This window comes from Xenopus laevis, chromosome 4L, assembly GCF_017654675.1.
Source record: "Xenopus laevis strain J_2021 chromosome 4L, Xenopus_laevis_v10.1, whole genome shotgun sequence".
Lineage (NCBI taxonomy): Eukaryota > Metazoa > Chordata > Amphibia > Anura > Pipidae > Xenopus > Xenopus laevis.
Window position 1 is genome coordinate 86,943,940 of NC_054377.1, and position 25,160 is coordinate 86,969,099.

Consider the following 25,160-nt stretch of genomic DNA (forward strand, 5'->3'; position numbering starts at 1 on the left):
TTACCATATAACCCCTTCCTCTTTCTTCAGTTAATTATATTTATTGGTAATTGGTTCCAGTAAATTCCAATCAATCTTTAAATTCCCATATTCGCTGCTTAATCAAAAGTAGAATTAAACACAAAAGGCTTGAATTATGGATTGGTTTCCCCAAGGTGCCTGTTTGTCATGTATTCAAAAGGTAGAACCAGCTGAATTTGCATTCACCAACAAGCAATATTTTAAGGTAGTAGCTTACAGACATCTTGAATTTCCCATGAACATTTGGTCATGTCTCCCTTTGGCTGTGTCCCTTTTCAGTGTGTGGCCAAAATTATAAATGTATCATAGTGGCATGCGATGTCAGTTGGAATATTACTGTTTGGGATGCTGATCTCATGAACCGCTTAGTTGTAGGTGCCAGACTTTTTGAAGGATTTTAGTATAAGATAGGTATGTACTGGTGTTCATAACGCATCAGTGGTGGTCAAGAGTGCAAAAATTATCCTAATCTGTTCAGTTTATTTTACACACTATTTAAAGTTGCCATGATCGAAAAGTAAGGGTTCCTGTTTCATAATTCTGTTTCTACTCCACCCCAAGCAGATTTGGTGGAGATAACATAGGTCACTTTTTGACCCCTGCATAGGGGAATGATGATAATATATTTGAATTACTACAAAAGCCAGGGTTGAGGGAAGGAGTCATAGCTGGATTTCCCATGCCTGATGGTTGAATAACTACACAAGTCTTAACTTGGATACAACAAGGTCAGGGGATAAGAAGACCTCCTTTCCACAAGAAGGTCATGATCTGCACAACTAAGCATATCAACCATGTCACATTGTGAGGAGACCCAAGCAGAAACATTTATAAGAGCAATATTCGAGAAGAAGGTAATTTAATGGCTTGGTTTAGGATTTTTAGCTCCAACTAAGAAGCAAAACAATGCAATAATTAAGCAAAATTACATTTTGTTTCCTTTAGAGGCTGCAGTTCCTATAGACTTCACAGGCATTAAAAGGATTTCTACTTTATACATTCATTTGAGTAGTGATATTTTTGAAAAATTAATCAGTTCTTCTGGTGGCAGATTATGCCAGGAGGCACACGCAGTTAATTGAAAAGCCCTCCACTCTTTAAGCTAATGCCAACAAATGCAAAACATATAAATAACTTACACAAAAACTTTTTAAAATGTATTTAAGCTTTGATTATATCACTTTTAATAGTGGTTAAGTTATGCCCCTTTGTATTTAATTATTATGATGTTCATTTCAAATTGTTAAACTTTCAGAAATCAATTAAATAATGCTGTTTTTTTTTTTTACTATCATGGCAGCTTTCAAAATGTATTTATCATTCAATGACATTGATGGCTATTAAAGCCCCTTTGCTGATGCAAATATAGATGCTTTAGCTAAATCAATCCTTGGTTTGAATCCTTTTTTAGTTGCATAATGGGGGAAAAAGGAACAAATCTATTCATTAATCTATCATATAAATTTGCAGCTAAATCTAATGCAAATGCATAAGGTGGTTGTGTTGGGGAGAAAGAAAGAGAGAGGGAGGTAGAGACAGAAAGTTATAGTGATCAGTACAAGGATGCACTGAGTGCCTTGCCTTTGTCTCAAAGCCTCTTTGTGCCAGGCTCCCGGGGAGACTGTATGGATGTCCTCTGGAATTGTTTCAATCTCTTCTGACTTATTGTGGGTTTCACTGGGCCATTTATTCATGTTAGTGGGATGGGAAATGAGCTAGGGGTCCTCTTGTTTGTTACTGTCTCCAATGTACATTAAGAGATAGATGGCAAGGTTTGGGTGGCATGATGCATAAAAAGCATGCAACACTGCTCCTATTTTAAAAATGTTTCACGTGCAGAATGTTCATTTCCTTTTCTTTTTTTTTCTCTTTTGGCTTTAAATGTTTTGTAGTCTTCCAAACTAGTTGAGATACATGAAAGGGAAAGGTCAGAAGTTCCCCTCCTTTTGTGAAGGCATAAAAGTGGGGAGGTTGTGAGTTTCTGTGGCATTCATAGTGGTGGTTATTGAATAGAATAGAGAGAAAAAGTGGGGGTGAGGGTGTAGATGGAGGAGGGAAAGTCCTGAATAAAAGTCTTTCCCCTCCTCTGCATATTTATGGATGTGCCAAACACTTCTTAATAAGTTGTGCACACTTTGAAAGCTTGTCATTCCCTAAAAAGGCTGGCAGATAAACTATGTGTGTGTGTTTTTCTAAAAAACATACACTTCCGCAGCCGTGCATTGTGTTTCTGCGGATTTATGTCGAGAACCAGTAGGTTTTGTCCCCTCTTTCTTTCCACACTCATTTGTCCCTGGAGTGCGATGTGTCTCGATCTCTCACCCGAAGGGCCAGTTTAGTACTTGGAACCTCACAAACCACACCTGAGGGGGACAGCTCCTGTGATTTCCCTGGAATTATCTAACCAAAATTATATTGGCTGCCCAGATTCACTGTTCTGGAAGTCGGGATGGGACTTTGTGTGGTAGGTGAAATCTTTCCTTTCATTCTGCTTTTTGTTGATATCTGTGCCCTCTCTGCCTAAGCATATGTTAATTCCATCATTCTCTGGCTACTTGTAGAACAATGTGAAAATTGGCAGTAAAGTCCAACCTTTTCTAATTTTACTGAAGTTTATATTTCATTTCTTAGTTTGTTTTGTAAAGCGTCTACTTTATTTTTGTATCCAAAAGTGTCCCAATAGAGACACTTCATTATTCTGTATCCTATTATAAATATATATTTTCTTTACTCTGCATCTATATAAATATAATTTAATTTAATGATTTTTAAGAAGGCCATGAATATCATGAAAATGAATGGAAACACAGAAGAACTCGGACCTGGCTTGTGACATGTTTTAAGCTTTCAAGTCAGAAATTGGTAACAGTTGCTTCTATTAGCTGTCAGTTGCTCTCAGACTCTAAATGAACACAAAAACTTTGTGCAGTGACTGTCATCATTGCCTAAGTTTGGAAAAGGATGCCTTCTATCTTTTTTCTTGTTACTTTAAAAAATGATGTGAACCGATTTAAATAACACAATAGTGCATTTTTTTAATATAAAAACGTAATTAGAAACATAATAAGTATTGTTCAGACTTTCAGGTGATGTGTGTAGTGTGCTTGTGAATATATTACTGCCACGTTTTGGCTGAACCATGTGCATCAGTAGTTATAAAATACAACATTCGGTATCCTAGGAATATCTGAAGTTTTCTCATCAGAACAAGTTTTAATACTAGGATGGTCTGTGACAAATGGTCTAGATTGGTGGTCCCCAAACTGAGGTGGTGCTGGAGCAGTGGGGGCTCAGTCTGAAAAGCCCAGTTTCAAGGTCAGGTAGGGTGAAATTTGGGATGAAAACACATTTGCTGTCCTAGATATTTTTGACAACCACTGGTCTAGAGTATAATGTTTCTAGTACTTTCGGCACCATCAAACCAGCATAAATGAATAATACGTTACTTCATATATTTTGATCATAAAAATATGAGCACTAAGATACATCTTCACCAGTAAATACTAAGAAATAAAGCAAAATCTCAAGATAACAAAGACCATAAAGGTATTTTAGCAGTGCAGACTCTTGTTGCTTGTTCCTGTAATGCATTGATGTTGTTTTAAAAACTATCCACAGTAAAAAAAGGTCCAGGGAAAGCATTGCTAAAGTATGTTAATTTCTTCTGCCCGTTAAGCAGTATGATCTGAACAAGGCAAATGTTTACTTTACAGCGGTGAATGCACAAAAAAACTGTTGCTGCATGTGACCCAGGATCCAGTGACATACATGCAGACTCTCCAACATATATTATATTAGTATATTCTATTTTCAGCCCTGCACTGACACATGGCTGTCTGGTTTCCTATTAATAACGTTAATAACATTGATCCCAAACATATTTTTTACTGGCCAGCCAGTAAAATACCAGTCAGGTGGAAACCCTAATGGTGAGGCTGTGCTTTTCTTACAGGTCATTAGCTGTTAGTGGCTCATGGAAATATGGTATGTACAAAATTATTAAAACTTGTTTTAAGCAGGTCTTGATTTTGCAGACCTATGTACATTACTCATAATCCAAATACCCACTACATTAAAAATGCTCTAGTCACCAGGCAGAAGATTGTCATGTAGTTTGTAGAAGGCAGAAAGAATATAAAGTGGTAACAACAGCCAAAGAATTACATGAAAAAAGAGAATTGTGCATTTAGTGTCTTGAGTTGAAATGGTAGCTTGTAATGTTGTTACTTCAGGCCGAATGAACCTGAAAAAGGGCTCCATCTTTGTGTGCCTGTCAGTTCTTCAGCTCTTTCCTTCCTTCCTTTCTCTTTCTTTAGCTGTAAATATCTTTATTTAGGTGGTTATGGCAACTCTCGGCATCTATAAATGGACCAATGTTACAAGAAAAGAGAAGGCATACCTACAGAACACTACATGGCCATTATTTTACTTGTAAAGCAAAAGTAGCATAATTCCTTCAGTCTCCCTGCAATTAACATATTTTACACTACTTAAAGAATAAGTAAACTTTTAAAAAAAGTGAATATAAAATTGATTTGTAATTTACATTCATTATTTTTTTATTAATTGCAAGATATTAAAGAATACATGTACTGTTAACATGAATTAATTTTGTTACAATACTGCCACCTGCTGGTCATTTTCCGACCATTCTGACCACCAGGTAGTCAAGGAAGGTGTCAAGAGAAAGTAAAAAGGCTGGTCTGATGTTCTTTAGGTTAGTAAAAAAAACCTTTCTCAAATCTTTCCTAACCAAAAAAACATCAGAACAGCCCGCTTTCTTTCTCTTGACAACCTCCTTGACTACTTGGTGGTCAGAATAGTTGGAAAATGACCAGCAGGTGACAAACACATTCAAGGGATCGCATTCAAGAGGCAATTTGGCCACACGCTGGAATGCACAAATTAGCCTGTAAGAGGGGCAGCCATGGATCTATAGGCAGCCATGCACATTGTGTGTACTTTATTTCGTTTTTGGTTTGTTTCTGCACAGAACATTTATATGCATATTTTGCATATTTTAGTTCAGTTTTCTAGTGCTTTACAATAGGAAAATGCTTTACAATAGGAAACAGTAGCATAGATGGGAAGTCGATTAGAGTTTTCTGCTTAGCTTCTAATTAAGCAATTATGAAAGGGGATGGAAAATTATATTAAACTGAAACATGTCTCATTACATTATGTCTCTTTTGCACGTTTATTTATGTATACCTTTAATAAAGGTTTGCTTAAATGCCCATTGTATGTTTAGCTATCAACTTTACATGCTTCAAATCCCTTGCTTATCTAATCTCACCTTATGGATCGCAGGCAAAGAAAGCAAGAACTCCCCAGAGGATATGAAACACATTCCTGTTTTAGGTTTTGCAGTTATACACAATAGAATACTCAGACCTGTTCAGAAGCATTTGCCATGGAGACATAAATAACTAGAAACACATACAGTAAGTGGCTGTAGCACATTCTTTATATGTGTATATGGTTTCTTAACCCCTCTGCCAGCAAAGATGCAGTAACATAGCTAGAGTTCAGGGTCATCTTATCTTTCTACCAGGATATATCAGCAGACACCAGCAAGGTCCTAAAATTTATTGATAATCCCTAGGGGCTATGGCCAGACGGGCTGCTGAAATCCATAGGCTGATTACAGCCCGGACCGCTGGCAGAATCCTCATCTGTGTTTGCATCTGGATCCTTGTGTTGGCTGCAGCGTGAAAATACTCTGCAGATTTGTGCACCGAAATGAAAAATTTTGCATTTCTCGCAGGAATCCACTGTAGTGAAGAAGTTAAGGGGAGCAACCGGGCAGCAGATTCTCTTCCTATGGAGAATCCATATTGTCTGGCCATAGTTTAAATGTGTTTATTCCCCGTTCATTTTTTTCCTTCTCTAATTGTAATATATTACCTAGGGGGCTATTTACTAAACCCGAATGCAAAAATCCCGAATTTTTTTTTATATAATAGAACTTTTAAAAAAATCACATGTTTTTTTGGAATTCATCAAACCCCGAGGATGGAAAAGTCAGAATTAGAAAATCTGGAATCTCAGACCTGTCGAGGGTGCATATAAGTCAATGGGAGGAGTTCCAAAGATTTTTTGATGTGCGCTGGGTTACGTGCAATACCCTGAAGTTTTTGGGCCAAAAGGATATGAAATCGGAGTTTTCGGGTGAAAAATCCGAAAAAATCTTAAACCAGAATCAGCAAGTTTTCGGGAAAATTTAATTTTTTTGTTACGATCCAAATTACCCTAGCAACCATACACTGATTTGAATAAGATACTGGGTCAAGAATAGGAGAGGGTCTGAATAGAAAGATGCGTAAAAAAAGTAGCAATAACAAATGTGTATCCTTACATGTGATTTTAGATGGGGTCAATGACCTCCATTTGAAATCTGGAAAGATTAAGATGAAGAAGGCAAATAATTAAAAAACTATATAAAAAAAAATAATGAAGACAAATTGAAAGGTTGCTTAGAATTGACAATTCTACAAGATACTAAAAATTTAACGTAAAGGTGAACGACCCCTTTAAGTAATATTCAGTATCTCCTGATTGTGATTGTGTGTGTCCTGATACAGCTACACATTTGTAAAGTGGAAGGCTGTATTACTAGAGGGTCATAGAGGGTCATAGACCTAAAGATGCAAGAGGCTTTTGGATCCTGATCTGCTAAGAACTATTTATATTTATTCTTCTGTGCTTAGCACAGCATTGCATACAAAACTGTAAACACTGCAAGATAAATGTGTGTGTATATAGACATTTGAGGGCTTTATAGTAACATTGGCAAGTTTGCCCCTGCCCAATAGCCACATTGAAACTAATCACCAGTTAGCTTTTATTGGTCCCATGTCCATGAAAATATTCAAGCAACTAGTTAATGGTAATACATAACCTAAAATTCTGTGTTTGTTACAGTATTTCAAACAATCTGTACGAGCTCCATTGCTGTGCTAAATGTGAAACCAACTAATATTTTTGCCTAAGCCCCTAGTCTGTAAGCACTCCTGAGCCAGGGCTTTCTCATGCCTCAATTTATGCTTGTGCCACTACTACTTGGTATATTTTTCTTTGCTATACTGTTTGTGTATTTCTGCGTCATTATACGGTTCTGCAGATTGTTAGAATGTTATAGGAGAATAGAATTGTATAGAATATGCAAATAAATACTCCTGGTCAATTCTAAGCAACTTTCCAAGTGGCTGTCATTTTTTCTTAGTTATAGTTTTTGAATGATTTGCCTCCTTCTTCTGACTTTTTTTTAGTTTTCAAATAGGGGTAACTGACCCCATCTAGAAAACAAATGCTCTATAAAGCTACAAATGTATTGTTATTGCTATTTTTTTTTTATCACTCATTTCTATTCAAGCCTCTGTATTCATATTCCAGTCTCTTATTCAAATCAATGAATGGTTGCTAGGATAATGTGTAAGTGCAACCAGATTGCTGAAATGAAATAATTCAAAAACCACAAATAATAAAAAATGAAAGCCAATTGCAAATTGTCTCAGAATATCACTCTACAACATACTAAAATTTAACTCAAGGGTGAACAACCCCTTTAAGCTTGTGTTGGCGATAAATGAAGGCACTGAGACATTGGTAGATGTAAATGTCCAAATTTTGTTAATAGTTATTGGATATATTTGTTCCACTTAAATATTATGGAGTATTTTTAATAGAGAAAGTGACAAAACAGTTGCATCTCTTCAAGTGGTTTGGAATGTCTACTCATTAAGGGGCACATTTACTAATGGTCGAATATCGAGGGTTAAATAACCCTCGATATGCGACCCTCAAAGTTAAATCCTTAGAATATCGAAGTCAAAGGATTAAGCGCTATTCGTCCAATCGAAGGAATAATCCTTCGATCAGAAATTGGCTAGAAAGCCTATGGGGACCTTCCCCATAGGCTAACATTGATGCTCGCTAGGTTTTAGGTGGCGAAGTAGGAAAGAGACAGTACTTCGACTATCGAATGGTCGAATAGTTAAAAGATTTTTAGTTCGAATCATTCGATTCGAAGTAGCCAATTCGATGGTCGAAGTAGCTAAAAAAATACTTGAAATTCAAAGTATTTTTTATAATATTCCTTCACTCAAGCTAAGTAGGTGTTAGCATCTATACAAAGATAGTGAGCATTGCAGAATCATTACACACACTAGTCTAGTGGATAATGTTTATTCACTAGTCCTTTAAAACCGAGATGGGGAGCCCTCTCCAGGTTACTTTAGCTGTAGGGATGTAATGGAACTAAGCTTCCTAGAATCTTAGTAATGCATACTTCGAATAAGACATTGATATTGCCTAAATGATATGCTCTGTGAGGATAACCTATTCAAGGTGGTTCAATTGGCCCAATGTTTACAATAGCGACTTGCAGCATAACAGGGGGAAATAATTCACTACTGTGCCATGATTAATAACACTACTGAAAGCCATTTTGTTTTAATTAGCGTTGCTGTGGGTTACACCAGTTTTTTTCAATTGTTTTCCCAATATCAATAAGCGTTATTTTCAACCTTTGATAAATATGCCCCCATAAATGTGGGGAGTATCCTTCAGTGCTGTACTCAGCTTAGACTTTTAAATACATATCCATTTATATATCTGAATAGGAAGCAAATACGTTTTTTCTGCTTTGGCTTTATTGGTGGTGAACAGTGAGTGAATAAACATTTAGTGCTCCAGGAATGTATATGACAGTTACATATAGAGCATTATCAAGTAGTCTTGTATTATCATCTCTGTAATCATCTGAAATCCCTTAAAAATCCCTTTAATATAAACTTTTAAAAGATGACTTAAACATTTGTCTTTTTTCTAGTCTTATTTGTACCTCATGTTAGTATGCCATCCCTGTTTCAGACTGGGTTGTTTGAGGCACAAAACAATATCCAAAAGGTGATCCTCCATCTTCCCCATCAAATATTAAATAGTAATAGTATTAATAGTAAATATTTTATTCTATACTGCCATGTTGTGTGTTATTTTCATCATTCTTTCAATTCTGTCTCTTCTCTGCACCTTTTTGTTTCTCTACTTCTATCTTTGTTTTTGATGTTCAGCTTTCACCACTTTAGTAGGAAATGGCAATGATACTGAATTAAGGCCAAATGTTTCGGTGAACGAGAGGGCCCATTTTAATTTCAGCATATTGATTTATTTTGCACCACCCATGAACATTTTTCATGCGTGTGTTGCTCCCTATCTGTTTTAGATCAGCTGTAGTTTAAAGGGGTTGTTCACCTTTGAGATAACTTTTAGTATGATGTAGAGAGTGAAATTCTGAGACAATTTGCAATTAGTTTTCATTTTTTATTATTGAAGGTTTTTGAGTTATTTCGCTTTTTATTCAGAAGCTCTTCAATTTGCATTTTAAGCAATCTAGTAACTAGGGCCCAAATTACCCTAACAACCATGCACTGATTTGAATAAGAGACTGGAATATGAATAGGAGAGGGTCTGAATAGAAGGATCAGCAATAAAAATTAGCAATAACCATACATTTGTAGCCTTACAGAGCATTTTTTTTTTTTAGAAGATGACAGACGCCCATTTCAAAGCTACAAAGAATCAGAAGAAAAACACAAATAACTATAAAAAATAAATAATGAAAAGCAATTTAAAAGTTGCTTAGAATTGGTCGTATATACTAATTAAAAGGTGAACCACCCCTTTAAGAAGAACAAAAGGCACATAGTGGTTTCTAGTGGATTGAGCTGAGTTCTGTTGCTTTGGTAAGGTCAAAAGTCCCATTCCTCACTTCATGGTCAAATTAATTTTAAAACCAAATTGATTAATTGTAAAAAAACAACATGGCTGATTTGGCATTTGACTACCAGGAATGAATGCATCATTCTGCATTGTTGTCTTGGCTAAACAGAATGGTGTCAGTAATATATAGCTTTTATTACAAATGCCTTCCAGTTTCAATCACATTCTGATGGTATTTGCTCATTATACAGATATAAAAAAAGCAGTGTGTCTGACAATGGCTGTCGTGCCAACAATGTTTACCATCTGAAAGCTAATCAAGCCATCTGCAGGTTGTTTTTTTATTTGCAAAATGCTTGTTCTGATTTAATAAAGTGTGTGTGTGTATATATCTGATTACTGAATCAAAATGGAAAGGTCAAATACTGGTATCTGTTTTGGACAGGAATGCTCTCCACCACCAAATTAACAGGTAAACCTCCTCCTATTAAAGAAATTACAGCATATCCACACAGAAACACAAAAAAAGTCTAGACAAGCATTACCTTTATGCATGTGAAGATTTCACTAACTGAAGGAAGAGAACAGAACGCATAAATAATATGAAAATAGATAAAGGTTTTGTGAAACCAGAAGTGGAAAATGGACAAAATGTGATGATAGAAGGGTTAGAGACAAAAGCAACATGAAATTAAATAGCAGAAGAGAAGGGTTAGAGACAAAAGCAACATGAAATTAAATAGCAGAAGAGAAGTCAAAAGGAGTATTACAAAGGAAAGGGAGACAAGAGAGGTGGAAAAATGTATGAGGAAATTAAATGCTTTTAAAGAGCAGGCAATATAATTGAAATAAATGTTAGATCATACCAATGGCTGACAGAATGGGAAAGAAAATACAGATGAAAAGGAAATATGTCAAAGAACTGCTCTTGGGCAAATAAAAGAGGACTGGAAAGGGAGAGCCAGAGGTTGTAAACAGGAGACAAAAGAGAAACTTAAAAGGGACAGACACATGCAAAAGAAAATGAAAGAGCATAAGATCAACAAATCAAACAGAAAGTAAACCGGAAGTAATAAAAGCTAGAGGGAAATGCAAAAAACATAACATGTAAAATCATTCTAATAACATATTGTATATAAATATATATGAAGATAGAGACTGTACTATTTTCAATACAGCTGTGGGACCTGTTATCCAGAATGCTCAGGACCTGGGGTTTGGCGCATTCTGGAATGGATCCTATACCTGTACAAACCATTTAGATTAAAGGATATACTTTTTCCATACTTGTTTTTAGAGTGCCTAGCAAATACATCTCTTTTCTCTCAGTTTACCTAAAATCCAGTATTTGCTTTGCTCAGACAAAGTCAATAATTGGTGTTTCCCCTTTTTCTTTCAACTTCCTCTTTGCACAAGTCCCTATTTCATCTTCTCTTCCGTGTCTACAGAGGCATCTGTCTGTATGCTATAACTCTTGCCCTTCTATGGAAAGGGGCATTTCGGGTTTATGTTGGACTCACAAGTTAATCTATATGAAATGTCTTCTTGTGATTTTTTTTTTTTTCGTTCTGTGTGTTTTTTATGCTACAGCGGAAGAGCTCTTCCAATACACACACACCCACAAGGTTGAGCAGTGAGTTCCCAAACGTAAATCAGTGTAGTTGAGACAATCTTTCCTTGGTCCCCAGAAAGCCTGTATTGATGATGTGCTTCATTTATTGAAGACAAGGCAATGAAAGCCAAATGGCATGTGAGTGAGGACCCCTAGCAAATCAAGCTTTTGTTGATGGAGATCACCAATTACCATATAAAAAAAAGAAAAAATTGTAGACATCCTGGAGGCAATGCGATGAGACTTATTTCTTTCTACATGACTGGGGCTTCCTTGAATGATAAAAGAAAAATTGACATTTTCTGCACTTTATCTCAGAAAGGGAACCTATAACTCTTTTCTCATTTCTAATTCAAAGTAATAAAAAAGGGAGAAAAATGAATTACTGAACATAAGTCCATTTTAAAAAGAGGTAAACTGTTCTGTACCATTTCCAGATTTGCTTTTTTTTTTTTTTTTTGCAAGAATAAATATGCTGTTAATGATGGAGGCAGATTGGATTTCCTTTTAAATTTCTGTGGGATGAGGATTTTTGCTAACTATTTGCACCAAAACATCATATTCTTTTTATTTAGAGACAATGCACTGCAAAGAAAATTCTGATACTCTAATAATCTGTTTCAAGTATAAAAAGCTAATAATTAAGTAAAGTATGCGACTTTTCATATATGTCCCACTAAGGGGAAGTAATAAATTTTTCATGTTTTTATACAGATTAGAAAATGTATTTACCTAAGGGCTGCAACACTTATCACTCAGTAGTGGAGATCAGAACACTGTAATTTTCCATGATTTGATTTCCCCTGACTACAATGAAATGCACCATGTTTATTACTACTCCCTACAGTTCTCTCCCCAGAATGAGAATGGGTATTTGTTTGGATGATAAGCATTGGAAATGCATGACTCTTCCTTTTACAGTCAAGAGGAAGCAATCTATGGAGATCCACCAAATTTTAACCGAAGTTCATCAAAGTTTGCTTGTGAGGGAACTTCAGATGACCGGAAAATGAAGCAAAGGCATTTCGGGGAGATTAGTTGCCTGAAGAAGAGGAGATTTGTTGCTGGGCGACTAATCCCCCCCGAATCGGAGTATGTTCCTCCACCCTTAAATGGCAACCCTTGATCAACAATATAGGGCACATTTAAAATTCTGTATCCCTGCTGGACACAGATAAGATAGTGGAGGTGGGACCAGCTATCATAAAATGCAGTGAAAATTTGAAAACAAGAAGTGCACAAACACAAGGGCATCTAATCTCCCCGAATCTGAACGTGTGCCACCATCCTAAAGCTACAAAAGTATTGTTATTGCTGCTTTTTATTACTTGTCTCTCTCTTCATTCCCTCTCCTGTTCATATTTCAGTCTCTTATTCAAATCAATGCATGGGTGCTAGGGTAATTTGCACCCTAGCACCCAGATAGCTGAAATTGCAAACTGGAGAGCTTCTGAATAAAAAGCTAAATAAGTCAAAAACCACAAATAATAAAAAATGAAAACCAAATACAAATTGTCTCAGAATGTTTGTTTTTTACAGTGTATGCACTATATTTGGAAACTTTCACCCACTGTGTGCTGTATTGATCCTGTATGAATGAGATTCCTATGAAGTACATATTGGTTAATTAAGCTATATACTTATCCCTATTATCCCCTGTGCTCTTATAATCAGCCACTTGCTTTCCAATTGCATTATCCTGACCCACTGACAGATGCCAGCTGCACAGCGATACCTAGATCTTCCGTACTATACCAAGGGGTGCAGTACATCAGTGGAAGTCCTTATATTATTACTGACATGATCCTCATTAGCTTGGTGCATTTTGTTGTTAGGCTAATTTACATCATGGGAAACTTGAGGTTTGTGTTATAAGACAAAAAGTAGTTATTGCTACATTGATCTTGCACAGTTTCTTTGCAATACAGACACAAAAAAAGTTGCACCGCTGATGTAGTTCAAACATTTGTTGGCTGCTTGGCCAGGAAATGTTATAATTTTTGTGTGTGTTTTGAGACAATAAAAATGTTACAAATGTTTAAGGTTTTATTTTGTCTGTATCCATCCCATTGTAAACTTGTTCAAACAGAATATTAGTCAGCTCATCAAAGCTAGTCCCTTGTACACCAGTCAGCATTTCCTGAACTTCATCCATTTATAAGCAAGCACCATAGATATGCCATGAGTAAAAAGGTGGACAAGGAGTTAATAAGGACCGATGATCCAAGTGAATTAGCTATCCGCAGATTGCTTTGTCTGGCAGATGTAGAGGAATGCACAGGAATAACTAGCTGTCACATCTTGGTCCTTGGCGTCAATAATTAAATGACATGGTTAGACGCACACAGACTCCTGATGCCAGCACCCCGCAGACCTTTGCGAAATCACAACAAAATCTCGCCATTTGCAAAGAATTCAAAACAGTTGTTGGCAGTCAACTTTTTGCACATGTAACCTTTAAAATTAGGAGGTGAAGCAGGGATAGACATGTACTGTCATTACTTAATGCAAATTCTGCAAACCAGTTAACCTGTATCATACAGAGAGGTTAAGCTGGATCATATGCAGGTAGCTGTCTTACTAGCTCAAGGGCACCTAACTACTACCCTCCTCACTGGAGTGCAAGGCTACTGGTTTTATCTAGAGAATATTACAGAACCTATGCCATAATGTGTTTTTCATACTAATTTGGTTTGTGCTCATCACTTAACAATAAAGGATTTTGATATATTTTGAGTCATGGAAATTGTAGTTATACAGACTCAGTCAAGGTAACCTCCCAATTCTTATAGGCAGTATGGCTACTTATTCACCAACAACAACGGTGCCATATCATCTGGCAGCTCCCATTTAGTTCAGAAGTTAAAATATAAAAATACAGACATTGAATGTTTACTACTATATGTGATCATTCAGATTCTGTTGTATGTTATTTAACTCTAATAATATGGAGATAAGTAACAGCTAGCTTCTTTCAGCTAAATGTAGGAGTTACTATTTGAAGGAAAACACCTATAAAACCTGCAAAATTGGAAACAACAAATCCTATGTGAAACCAATTTCAAGCAGCTACTGATTTATGTGTGGCACAACCCCTTTTTTTTTTTAGTATATTTGCCTATGTGTCAAATCTTGCCTATATCAGTAAATAAACAATACTATGTTTCAAAACCATTTATTTTATTTTACTGCTGCTCTTTGCTGTGCATGTTAGTTTGTTTTTTTGGCATAGCCATTGCCCAGATGGTACAACAGAACGCCTTGTCTTGTTTATGTAGGATGCCCATCAAGAATAACAAGACCCCAAGGACTGTCCGGCATGCCTTCTTGGGAGCAGCACTGACCTCAGCCATTGTGTGGGGTTGAGAAGTGGAGACTTTGTTTCCCATTCACCCCAGGGTTGCTTTGCTCCTATTTAGCATTTTCAGAAGCGGTTTCAATTGTATTTTACACAATAGAAGCTATTGAAAAATACGGAAAACCATAATGAGTTTAACCCTTCATATTATATTTGCTTCATTTGCTCCTTTTAGTCCCATTTGCCATGTTCCCAGTAATAAAAAAAGCTTGTATAAACGGACGACTGATGTTTATGTTAATGATACCTCTTGTAAAGTATGGGTCTGTTATTGGCTTGCTTATCTTTCTAACATTATTTTCTAAATAAAAGTCCTGTGCATGAGTACTTTCAAGCATATAGTGAAAATGTCAGTACACTGAACTCTACAGCTTATATGCACTGCGATATGTTTATGGGATAAAAAATATTTGTAATGGGGTGTCTTTTGTATATATTAAGGCTGAATTAACCTTTTGCGCACACACACCTCCATTACAGGGTGACTTTGAGGGTCACACAGGACTTGCAAATGAACTCAGGAACATATTTCTCTAGAAGAATATTATAACAATAACCCAGTGTTGTGGAAAGGTTAGTGCTTTGGCCTTGGGGGGGTCAAGGCTTGTGCCCCTTCAAGTTAAAAAAAAAAAAAAACATTGGTGGTCACGCCCCCCCCATAAAGGTTTAAAAAAAGACATTGGTGGCCAGGATCCCCCAATAAAAGTAAAAAAAAATTGGTGGCCAGGGTCCTCCAATAAAAGTTGTAAAAAAACCGGCGGCTTCTTTTTTGGCTCACTTTAGCGACTTAGGCTCACTTCAGCTACTTCACTTCGGCTCCCTTTTAAAGGAAACTTCTGCTTCCTACTGTGGCCCTTTAAAGACCAAATTGAGTGGCGCAGTGGGCATTTGCCCGAATGGGTGTATTGCCAGTCCAGACCTGCTCTTATGGCACAAATTTCTAGCACACAGAATGAAGCACACTTCAAAAGTGGGTTACCCTCTCATGTGAGATCTAGGGCCTACCTAGCACTTAGCCACTGTCCCTGAAATTGTGTCCCTGGCAAAGTGCCACCGGGGACTAATTCCTTCCTTTCTCTTTTGTGGAGCCTCAGCTGCTGAACTATTTGACCTCCTCCTATATCTTACTATATCTATATAACTAGGGTAAGCTCAGAAGCTGCCCTGGCATTTACCTAAAAAGTGCTGAATTTAAAGCCTTATCTTAAGCACTTCTCTCTGTAAAGGCATCTCAGGACTCTGAGGGCACACTAGTGTACTGCCGCTTCTCTCTGCCAGCGGTGTTTCAGAGGCTGTTGCAGCCTGAGGCAGCAGCCCCAATGCCGCCACCCCTCCCTGCTCCGCGCTTTCAACTTTTAGCTATGGGGGACAAATGGGGCATCTGTCCAGGGCCCACTTATTTTGGGGTTCACTGACTGCAAAGTTATATTTTTTTTAAAAAAAATTACTTTTTTTTTTTTTGGCCATCCTGGATTCCATGCCTGGGCCATCATCTGTCCAACACCCCCATACCCCCCATCTCTAACACTAATGGAGAGTGGTGCAGGAATGCGACATCGCTATGTGGGTTGGAGTCAGGACAGGGACCTTATGTGTGTGCGCATGCTCAGAGCTGGAGGGACAATGCAGAAGAGAGACAACGAGTAAGTGTTGTATCTGCATACAACTTGCTGCTCTTAATTGGTCCACACCAGTCTCCACTACCTCAGTCTGTGCCTGCCACACTCCTCACCAGTCTGCAGCACTGTGTCCTCCTGCAAGAGTTCTGAGGGTATTTATACACTGAATTGCCTCTGTGCTTTCAGGCATCTGTCACATGACGCACTGTGTATTATAATAAATAAAGTACCTCCTGTTGCAAAGTATGAGGACATTAGAAGTACCTCGGATTTCAATGACCTGGCTTTGTGTGTTATAGGGTCATGGAAATCCTTGGTAACTTATAATATCTTTATATTTTATAATATTTACTGATGTGTATCTGTAACACGGGGAGTGGTTTATTAGCAGGAGTGTCTCCTAATGTGATCTTACTGGCATGTTTGGAGTTAATGGAGTACTTATTGGACATTTTCAGTGATCTTATTGGCACATCTGGGATTGGTCATTTCTACAGTGATTATACTGGCACAGCTGGGATTAATAAAAAGATTATCCATTTTTTGTAGTATTTGTACTGGCATGCCTAGGGTTAATATGCCGTTAACAATTATATTATATAGGAATTACATCTGGGTTGTGTTTTAGTAAAATGGGTGTGGTTTAAAACAGCTTAGAGGACCGCATTGTCTGGCAGCCAGTAATACATAGCCCAGTTATGACCGGCAGCTGCCACTGCTCCCTAACTTGCTCATCCTGCACACTGCCTTCTACATTGTAACCCTATTGTTTTTCCACTTGTTATAGAAGTAAAAAGCACGGAGGATGAACAGTTTATAGCAAGTACTAGTTTATCCTGCGTTGGTTTGCCTGTTCATTATTCAGCCCTTCTTTCCTTGTGATGTTTGCCCTTGTGTTTGTGAACTTCTTATTTTTAATTTTTTACTGCATTTTATGATAGCTGGTCCAATCTCCACTATTTTATCTGTGTCCAGTAGGGATAAATTCTAAATATGCCCTATATTGTTGATCAAGGGTTGCCATCTTACTCACATTCCCACAGTCTGATCATTATAAATGACTTGCTTCTAACACAACACTCCCTCCTGTTGCTCTGTTCACATTATCAATAAACAAGTTATAATAAAGATGGGGTATAGAGGCATTTGGTCTCATATCCCACTGTTCACTTATTGCAATTTTTGCATTGGCTTCTGCCAAATCGGACGTGATAAAGGCTACAGAGACTCTCAGTGCGTAACTATAAATAACTAAAACGTAGCAGCAGATTTTACCCCGTCTGCCTACAGCTGCTTTGGGGAAAAGAATTTAGACTAAAATTTCTATAGCCTATTTTTCGAGTTCAATTGATATTTGCTCCATTCAAATGCCTTTTAATTAAGGGCAGTTATTGTTAAATAAATAAGTAAACCAATAAAATGCTTCTAAAAGGAAATATTTCATCTGTTATACCTCGCTGCAGTTTCATTTTTTTAGCGCATAGACAAGATAGGGAAAGAGGGCTCAGACCTTCCTTGCGAGGCTCGTGCATTGCCTAAAGATGTGAAGAGAGAAGCAAAAGAACAGAGCTGGCTTTGTCTGGTCTGTCAGACTTCTTGTCATGCTTTCTATTGCTCTAGTCTCAAAGACCTAATCATTGCCTCGACTGGCCCTATACACAGTCTGGTTACCTTAAGGAGAATGGCACACAGGACAACTTGTTTTTTTAGCAGCCTAAACACGCAGAACCAAAGGGAACAAAATCACCTCCTATAGCACAAAGACGGTTACAAGCAGCACCTATATCAGCTCTGTGTGTGAAATATGCTAATTGTTCCCTAGAGACTTTACAGTAATTTTAAACTACTGACTCAAACACATAAACTTAGACTAACTGAAAAACTACAAGTCATTATACAAAGCATGCTAAGTATTTATGTTCAAATAATTAAAAGAGCAAATAGGAGCACTGCCTTTCCATCACTTGCTTGATATTATTAATAATAGAGGGTGGCATAGCAGATGTAATCCTTAGCTATGTTTCTTCTTTATGAAATTGGCAATTTACAGCAAATTATTTAATGCTGGCTATAAATCCTTACTCTCTAAATTGCATAATCTCCTGTTTATTTTCTCTTTGCAGAATGGTGCTGTGCCTGGCGAGGCAACAAAGAAGGATGAAAATTTGAAAAGAGGAAACTGGGGAAATCAAATTGAATTTGTATTGACCAGCGTGGGATATGCTGTAGGCCTGGGCAATGTCTGGAGATTCCCTTACCTCTGCTACAGGAATGGAGGAGGTGCGTCTAGAGTAAACTGCAGTACTGTAATAATCAGAGAGAGGTGCAAAATGCTAGACTCTGCTACCTGGTTCAAATTTGCCAGGTATAGTAACCCACAGCAAACAATAACAGATATTTGACTTTAAACAGCAGATCAGTATATTTTACCTGATTCATTTCATAGTTATAGAGAGGCCCAAGCAGTGACACAATAAAATAACAGTGAGGGTTATCATATTGTCTTATTTTATTTTCTGGACAATCAGCAATCACACCAGAGTTTGGCCAGATCAGTTGTCAGGTACTCCACAGACAAACACATAGTCATAACTTAACTTGTGTAAAGCAGTCATTGATCTGCACCCAGTTTCTCCATAACTCTGTGTCTGTCCAACAATGTACCTCTGCAGGCAGCTGTTTTATCTTGTGCTTTTGTGTTACTGAAACAAATATCCGATCTGTTTACTAATTCTGATATTTAATTCTCTACAGGAGCATTTATGTTTCCTTACTTTATCATGCTTGTGTTCTGTGGGATTCCACTCTTCTTTATGGAACTCTCATTTGGGCAGTTCGCCAGTCAGGGATGCCTTGGGGTGTGGCGAGTCAGCCCCATATTTAAAGGTAGGATGGGGAAATACATGGGCGCTACAATGAAAATGCATGTATAGGAACAAATATAATTAATTGGGTATGAGGCAGATTTCCACATACAGCAGCATGCATAGGCATATGTATAAATGGAATGTATTTACTCTCCACACTTATGTTTTAGTATATTAGAATGGTAAAAAGTTGGTCTTGACAAAACAAATACATGTATAAAGGTAAAGGTATATCTAGCCAAATCACCTCCACATGCTAAATTATAGTTGTGCCAATCAGCATTACAAAGAGAGTATTGTATCCCCTACTTTTTAAAATAGGGAAGTCCCTGAGCATTTCATTGTTCATATGGGGGCACAAGGCTGCAGGCTAAAGAACTATGAGTATTAATTGTAAATTATAAATATTTTAATAGACACCAAGCATTTTTGTGATCATATTAAAGTACAAGGCTGCAAGCTAAGTTATACAGGTCAGGCAGTAGCGTCACTAGAGGGGGGCGGGCCCTGGTGCGTGACGCGCAGCCGGGCCCTGCCCCCCTCCGTACGGCCGAATTTTTCAGTGGCGTGTGAGCTGCCGGGGGCCCTGGGGGGGTGCGGGCCCTGGCCCGCTCGCACCCCCTGCTCCCCCGGTAGTTCCGCCACTGAGGTCAGGGAACTCCAAGTTAACTGTAAAAACAAATCTTTGTTCATTATATAAAGTCATTTATTATACAGCTCTACTGGAAAATGTGTTTATAAATACGTGTTGAGATATTAAATAAAGTACCCCCTCTTGTAAAATATAAGGATATTATAAGTTACCGAGGAGTTTCGTGACCATATAAAAACAGGAGTTTGAAGGCCGAACGTTTTTATACAGGTCATGGAACTCCGAGGTGACTTCTGATATCCCCATATTTTGCAACAGGGGATACTTTATTTATTATAATACACACGTTTCAGTGAGTCATGTGTCAGAAATGACATCACTAAGCTCCAATAATAACCAATGGCCCGTCTAAGCACTGTTTATAAACACTGTTTACAGGAAATTCATGGCTCTTCTGTATTATAAAAAAAAAATAATACTACCATCCACATATTTTACAACAAGGGATAGATGATCTTTTATACAGTAATACACAAGTTGCAGTGTGTCATGGGACACATTACATCCCTATATAAGGAATACATCACAGATTATAAGGATTACATCACAGATTATATAGTGAATAAAGTACCCCCTCTTGTAAAATATAAAGATAACTTCTAATATCCTCATATTTTGAAACTGGGGGTACTTTATTTATTATAATACACCGTTTATAACTGATGACATCAGAACTCGCCGTTTATAAGGATATAATTTACAAGATATTCATGGCTTTTGTGTATTATATAGTGAATAAAGTACCCCCTCTTGTAAAATATAAGGATATTATAAATTAACAAGGAGTTTCATGACCATATAAAAACACGAGGCCGAAGGCAGAGTCTTTTTATACAGGTCATGTAACTCCGAAATAACTTCTAATATCCTCATATTTTGCAACTGGGGGTACTTTATTTATTATAATACACAAATTTCAGTGTGACAGAAATTACATCAGAACTCACCATTTATAACTGATACACATCAGAACTCACCTTTTATAAGGATATAATTTACAAGATATTCATGGCTTTTGTGTATTATAAGAATATTATACACAAGTGCCATGAATATTCTGTAACTTATATCCTTATAAATGGGGTCATCAGATATAATCAGTGCTCAGTGGTGTAATTCTGTTACATGACTCACAGAAACTTGTGTATTATAATAATGTATCCCCTGTTGTAAAACATTAGGATATTATAAGTCACCTTTGAGTTCTATGACCTGTGTAAAAGCACTTTGCATTTTATATGGTATGGGAACTCCTCTGTGATTTATAATATCATTATATTTTACAATAGGGGTGCTTTATTCGCTATAAAATTTATCAGGATAGTTGTTTATCTTGTGTATTATAGATTCATGTAATAATAGCCAAAACCCCTGAAACCAATAAATTACAAAACAATGAAATTGCTCATATATATGTATATATGGTTGTATATCAAATGTATCAACTGTCATACAGTATGTATAAGAACAGACATAGATATACTATGTAAGTTGTGCTTTTTAACCATTAAACCAGTGGTTTTGTGTCATTCATTACAGGTGTAGGTTACGGAATGATGGTTGTCTCCACATATATTGGTATTTATTACAATGTGGTTATTTGTATCGCCTTCTACTACTTCTTTGCATCTATGAACCGTGTTCTCCCCTGGACCTACTGCAATAACCTATGGAACACAGATAACTGTGCAGGTGTTCTGAGTCCCAACTCTAGTGTCTCCTTTAACCTCAGCTCCCAGCAAAGTCTACTTAACCTCACACTGGGATTAAACCAGACACTGAAGAGGACAAGTCCCAGTGAAGAATATTGGAGGTAACAAATTCCAAACTCTTTCAAATACTTGTATAGTCAGCAGATCAGAGAAATGCATTTTAACAGTGATTTAGGAAAGAATGTAGTAGACTTTGGGAAAGGGAGCAAAATGTTAGTTTTACACAAATAACCCTTTATCAGTTGTTTTTGCTGTGTGTTGTGTTAAAGTGCTTGGTTCTTGTACCAAACAGTGTTATATCACAGTATAAAAACTAATGGCTGGCAAGAATTAGTATAAACAGAAAAATTTCCTACAGATAAGTAAAAGAGTTATTAAACTGATGCACTGCAGAAAAAAAGTAACAATCTATTTGTGGAAAAGAATAATTAAATACCCACTGCAATTAAGGTTAAATTTATAACAACAACAGAACGTAGCAGCAGCCACTATCATACTGATTAATATTTATTGCAGACATATAAGCATAAATCTGGTTTGAGGTGCACAATGTAGTTTAGCAACAGTTGGAATTGCACCAGTCTGGCAGCCCTAATACATGACATTGTGAATTGCAGCACCAATTAGCAAATCTGGTGCTTATAATCAAGTTTCTTGCTTTATGGTTGTAAGCATAATGTTGTATAAAGTACATTCTAAAGGCTTTTATTGAGGCTCTATTGATGGGTTAAACTGTTGTTAGAATACACTGGTGCCTCTTATAGAAACCAAACAGAGATGTGAGATGGATGAGATAAAATGCTGCTTTCAGTATTAAACTCTGTGTAGCCTGTGTAAGGGGAGAACAATTGATCTAATTAGGTAATGATAACAGAAAGTCTGAAATATAGGCTTTGCTGCTCTTTATGATTCATGGCTGTTTTTGCACCTTTGTGTGGCAGTTTTATAAGTTTTGAAAAATGTAAAGGAGCCATAATTTTTGCAAAGACCACATTTTTTCGTAAACTCGACACTTATGAACATTTTTTCCTTCTAACCTACACATCTATTGCAAAATGCACAGAAAATGTTCTCTACACTGGTATGTAGTACTTGCTTTGACCAACTTACCTTACGTTCTACATAGTGTTTGTAATGTACGCACAAAAGAACGTTTCTCTGCACATAGCCTACTAAAAAAATCAGAGGAATCACTGGGCAAAGTGCATTGTGACTGTACTCTGGGCGGTGCCCACTGAAATATACACTTAACACATAGAAATGAACCAAATTGTTTAAATGAACAGTTTAGAGACCTACATTTATGTAACATGTCATTTTCAATAGACTTTGAGATTTTCGTTTACCATTTCATGACTTGAGTGGTGAAGCCAACAATATAATGAATCACCAGTATAAAGAGGCTGCTTTAAGTATTAACACAATGCCCAATAACTAGTGCATAATAACATTACAAGGAATGATTTACATATAGATTTAACTTTTCTTATTTTTTTTGTTAAATGTTATTGTGTGGTAACATTAATTACTATATGTAGATTATCGAAAACAAATGTCCAGTAAAACTAATATATTATTCTGCTAAAAGAACCTTACTGAAATTAATATTTTGATTTACTGTCATAAATAGTAGCTATCATACGGCATGATTTGAGGTGTATCTATAATAATTCTTCCATAGAATCTAAGCAGTTTATTCATGTAAGGGACAGCTTTGGCACATGCATTTATTATTCAACAAGAAAAGCGATATTCTGTATTTATTGTGTACATATTAGTCATTTGTTTGCCCCATTTAAGAACTGTTTACACCACTTTGCTAACTGCCTGGGTGGTTGTACATGGCACTATCTGGTTTAAGTGTGCCTCTTCCACTTTTAGGGGCAAATTCACTAAGAATCGAAGTTGCGCCAGGCGCAACTTCGCCGCTCTTCGCCGCACTTCGCCAGGCGAATTTTCGCCAGCGCTACGCAAATTCACTAAAATGCGAAGTTGCGCACAGGGGTAGCGAAAGGTTGCGGAGTTGTGCTAGCGTTGTTTCACTATATAAAGCGAAGTTGCGCTAGCGAAGGCTAATTTGCATACGGCGCGAAATTCAAATTTCAATGGAGGAACACGTATCTGCACTACAAATGCCTAGAAAACCTTCAAATCAGCCAATAAGAATTTTATTTTGCCCTACACATGTGCCCACTGTCTAGGTAAGTTGCCATGAGTCAGGAAATGTAGGGGGGAGGAAGGGGAGCCCCAAAAAAATTTTCGATCTTTTTCAGCCTATCACCCGTCATGTAGAAAACACGCCAGCGTTTTTTGGGACTTAGAAAAAATTTTGACTTTTTTTGAAACAATCCCTATCTACTCTATTGTGCTTCGCCAGGTCTGAGGTGGCGAAGGAAGTCTAGCGTAAAAGGTAGCGTTCGCTACACTGCGCAAGTTAGTGAATTTGCGTAGTTTCGTCGCTAGCGAAGATTCGCCTGGCGTAAGGTTGCGAAGTAACACTAGCGAAACTACGCCAGCGTTCGTTAGTGAATTTGCGCAGTAGCGAAAATGGCCAACGCTAGCGAATTAACGCTAGCGTTCGGCGCTTCGCGCTTTATTGAATTTGCCCCTTAGTATCTGTACATGGAAGCAGAATCACATCTTCTATCAAATGGTCAAACAAATATTTTGCTTTTTTTCTTCACTATGGAAAATTTGTTTTTTTCATACTACTTATACTCTAGTGTATACTTCACAATGTACACAGAACAATGTACGCAACAAGTTTGAGAGGGAACCCTCCATTTCAACTGCAGTTATGTGGAAATCAATTTTAAACCCTTCAATAAAAGGTACTCCTCCGGCAATTCACATGTGGAGGAAGAGGTTACAATGCCAAGTGTTTCCTGGAGGGAGCCAAACACTAGAAAGGAAAGGGGGAGCATTACGTAATGACGCTACCTACGGAATCAGATTGCCAGCCATAGAGTCGCACAGGAAATACCTTTTGAGTTCCTAAGCTAAAGTCATTGTCTGTGCTGGAGAACACAAGGGCTGGTGCGTGCCTGGTACCTAATCGGCTTTGATTGTTTGGAGGACAATCTAACATATTTAACTCCTCAGGGCGAAACACAACCAAGCTTTAAAAGCATGTACAAGTGAGTCATGCTTCCCTTTATAATTCCTGATTAGCAGATTAGACTAAGAGAGAGGTACGGTATATCATTATCACACCATTACCACTTTATCAGTAAATGCATTTAAATATTTATACACATAGAAATCATCTTGTATTATAGTCATATAGTCACTTTTAGTATGTTATAGAATGGCCAATTCTAAGCAACTTTTAAATCGGCCTTCATTATCTATTTTTATACTTTTTAAATTATTTGCCTTCTTCTTCTGACTCTTTCCACTTTCAAATATTATGTTTATTTGCCAGAATCAGAGAAATCATGCCCATGCACAGGATACACAATTATAGGCCGCGGGGAGGGAGAGGAATATGAGGAGTACAGTGACATCTATGAAATGCAGAATAGAAAGTAAAAGCTACTGCCTGCCCCACCTGTGTACCTGGGGCATAGGGGCTAGGAAGACAGCTAAGATGTTTA

At 37.2% G+C, this 25,160-nt stretch overlaps 1 protein-coding gene across 4 annotated transcripts in view; it reads left to right on the plus strand.

Moving 5' to 3' along the window:
- The window catches only part of slc6a9.L (solute carrier family 6 member 9 L homeolog), a 92,131-nt gene that overhangs the window by 59,375 nt on the left and 7,596 nt on the right, over positions 1–25,160 (plus strand). For 3 of the 4 annotated variants that reach the window (XM_018258359.2, XM_041590440.1, XM_041590439.1), the window contains 3 exons: positions 18,457–18,613; positions 19,088–19,219; positions 21,392–21,665. In XM_018258359.2, coding sequence (XP_018113848.1) covers positions 18,457–18,613; positions 19,088–19,219; positions 21,392–21,665 — 563 coding nt within the window. Of the gene's footprint in view, positions 1–1,930; positions 2,486–18,456; positions 18,614–19,087; positions 19,220–21,391; positions 21,666–25,160 lie in introns of those variants that run through there. The other variant, XM_018258361.2, reaches the window with a different exon arrangement.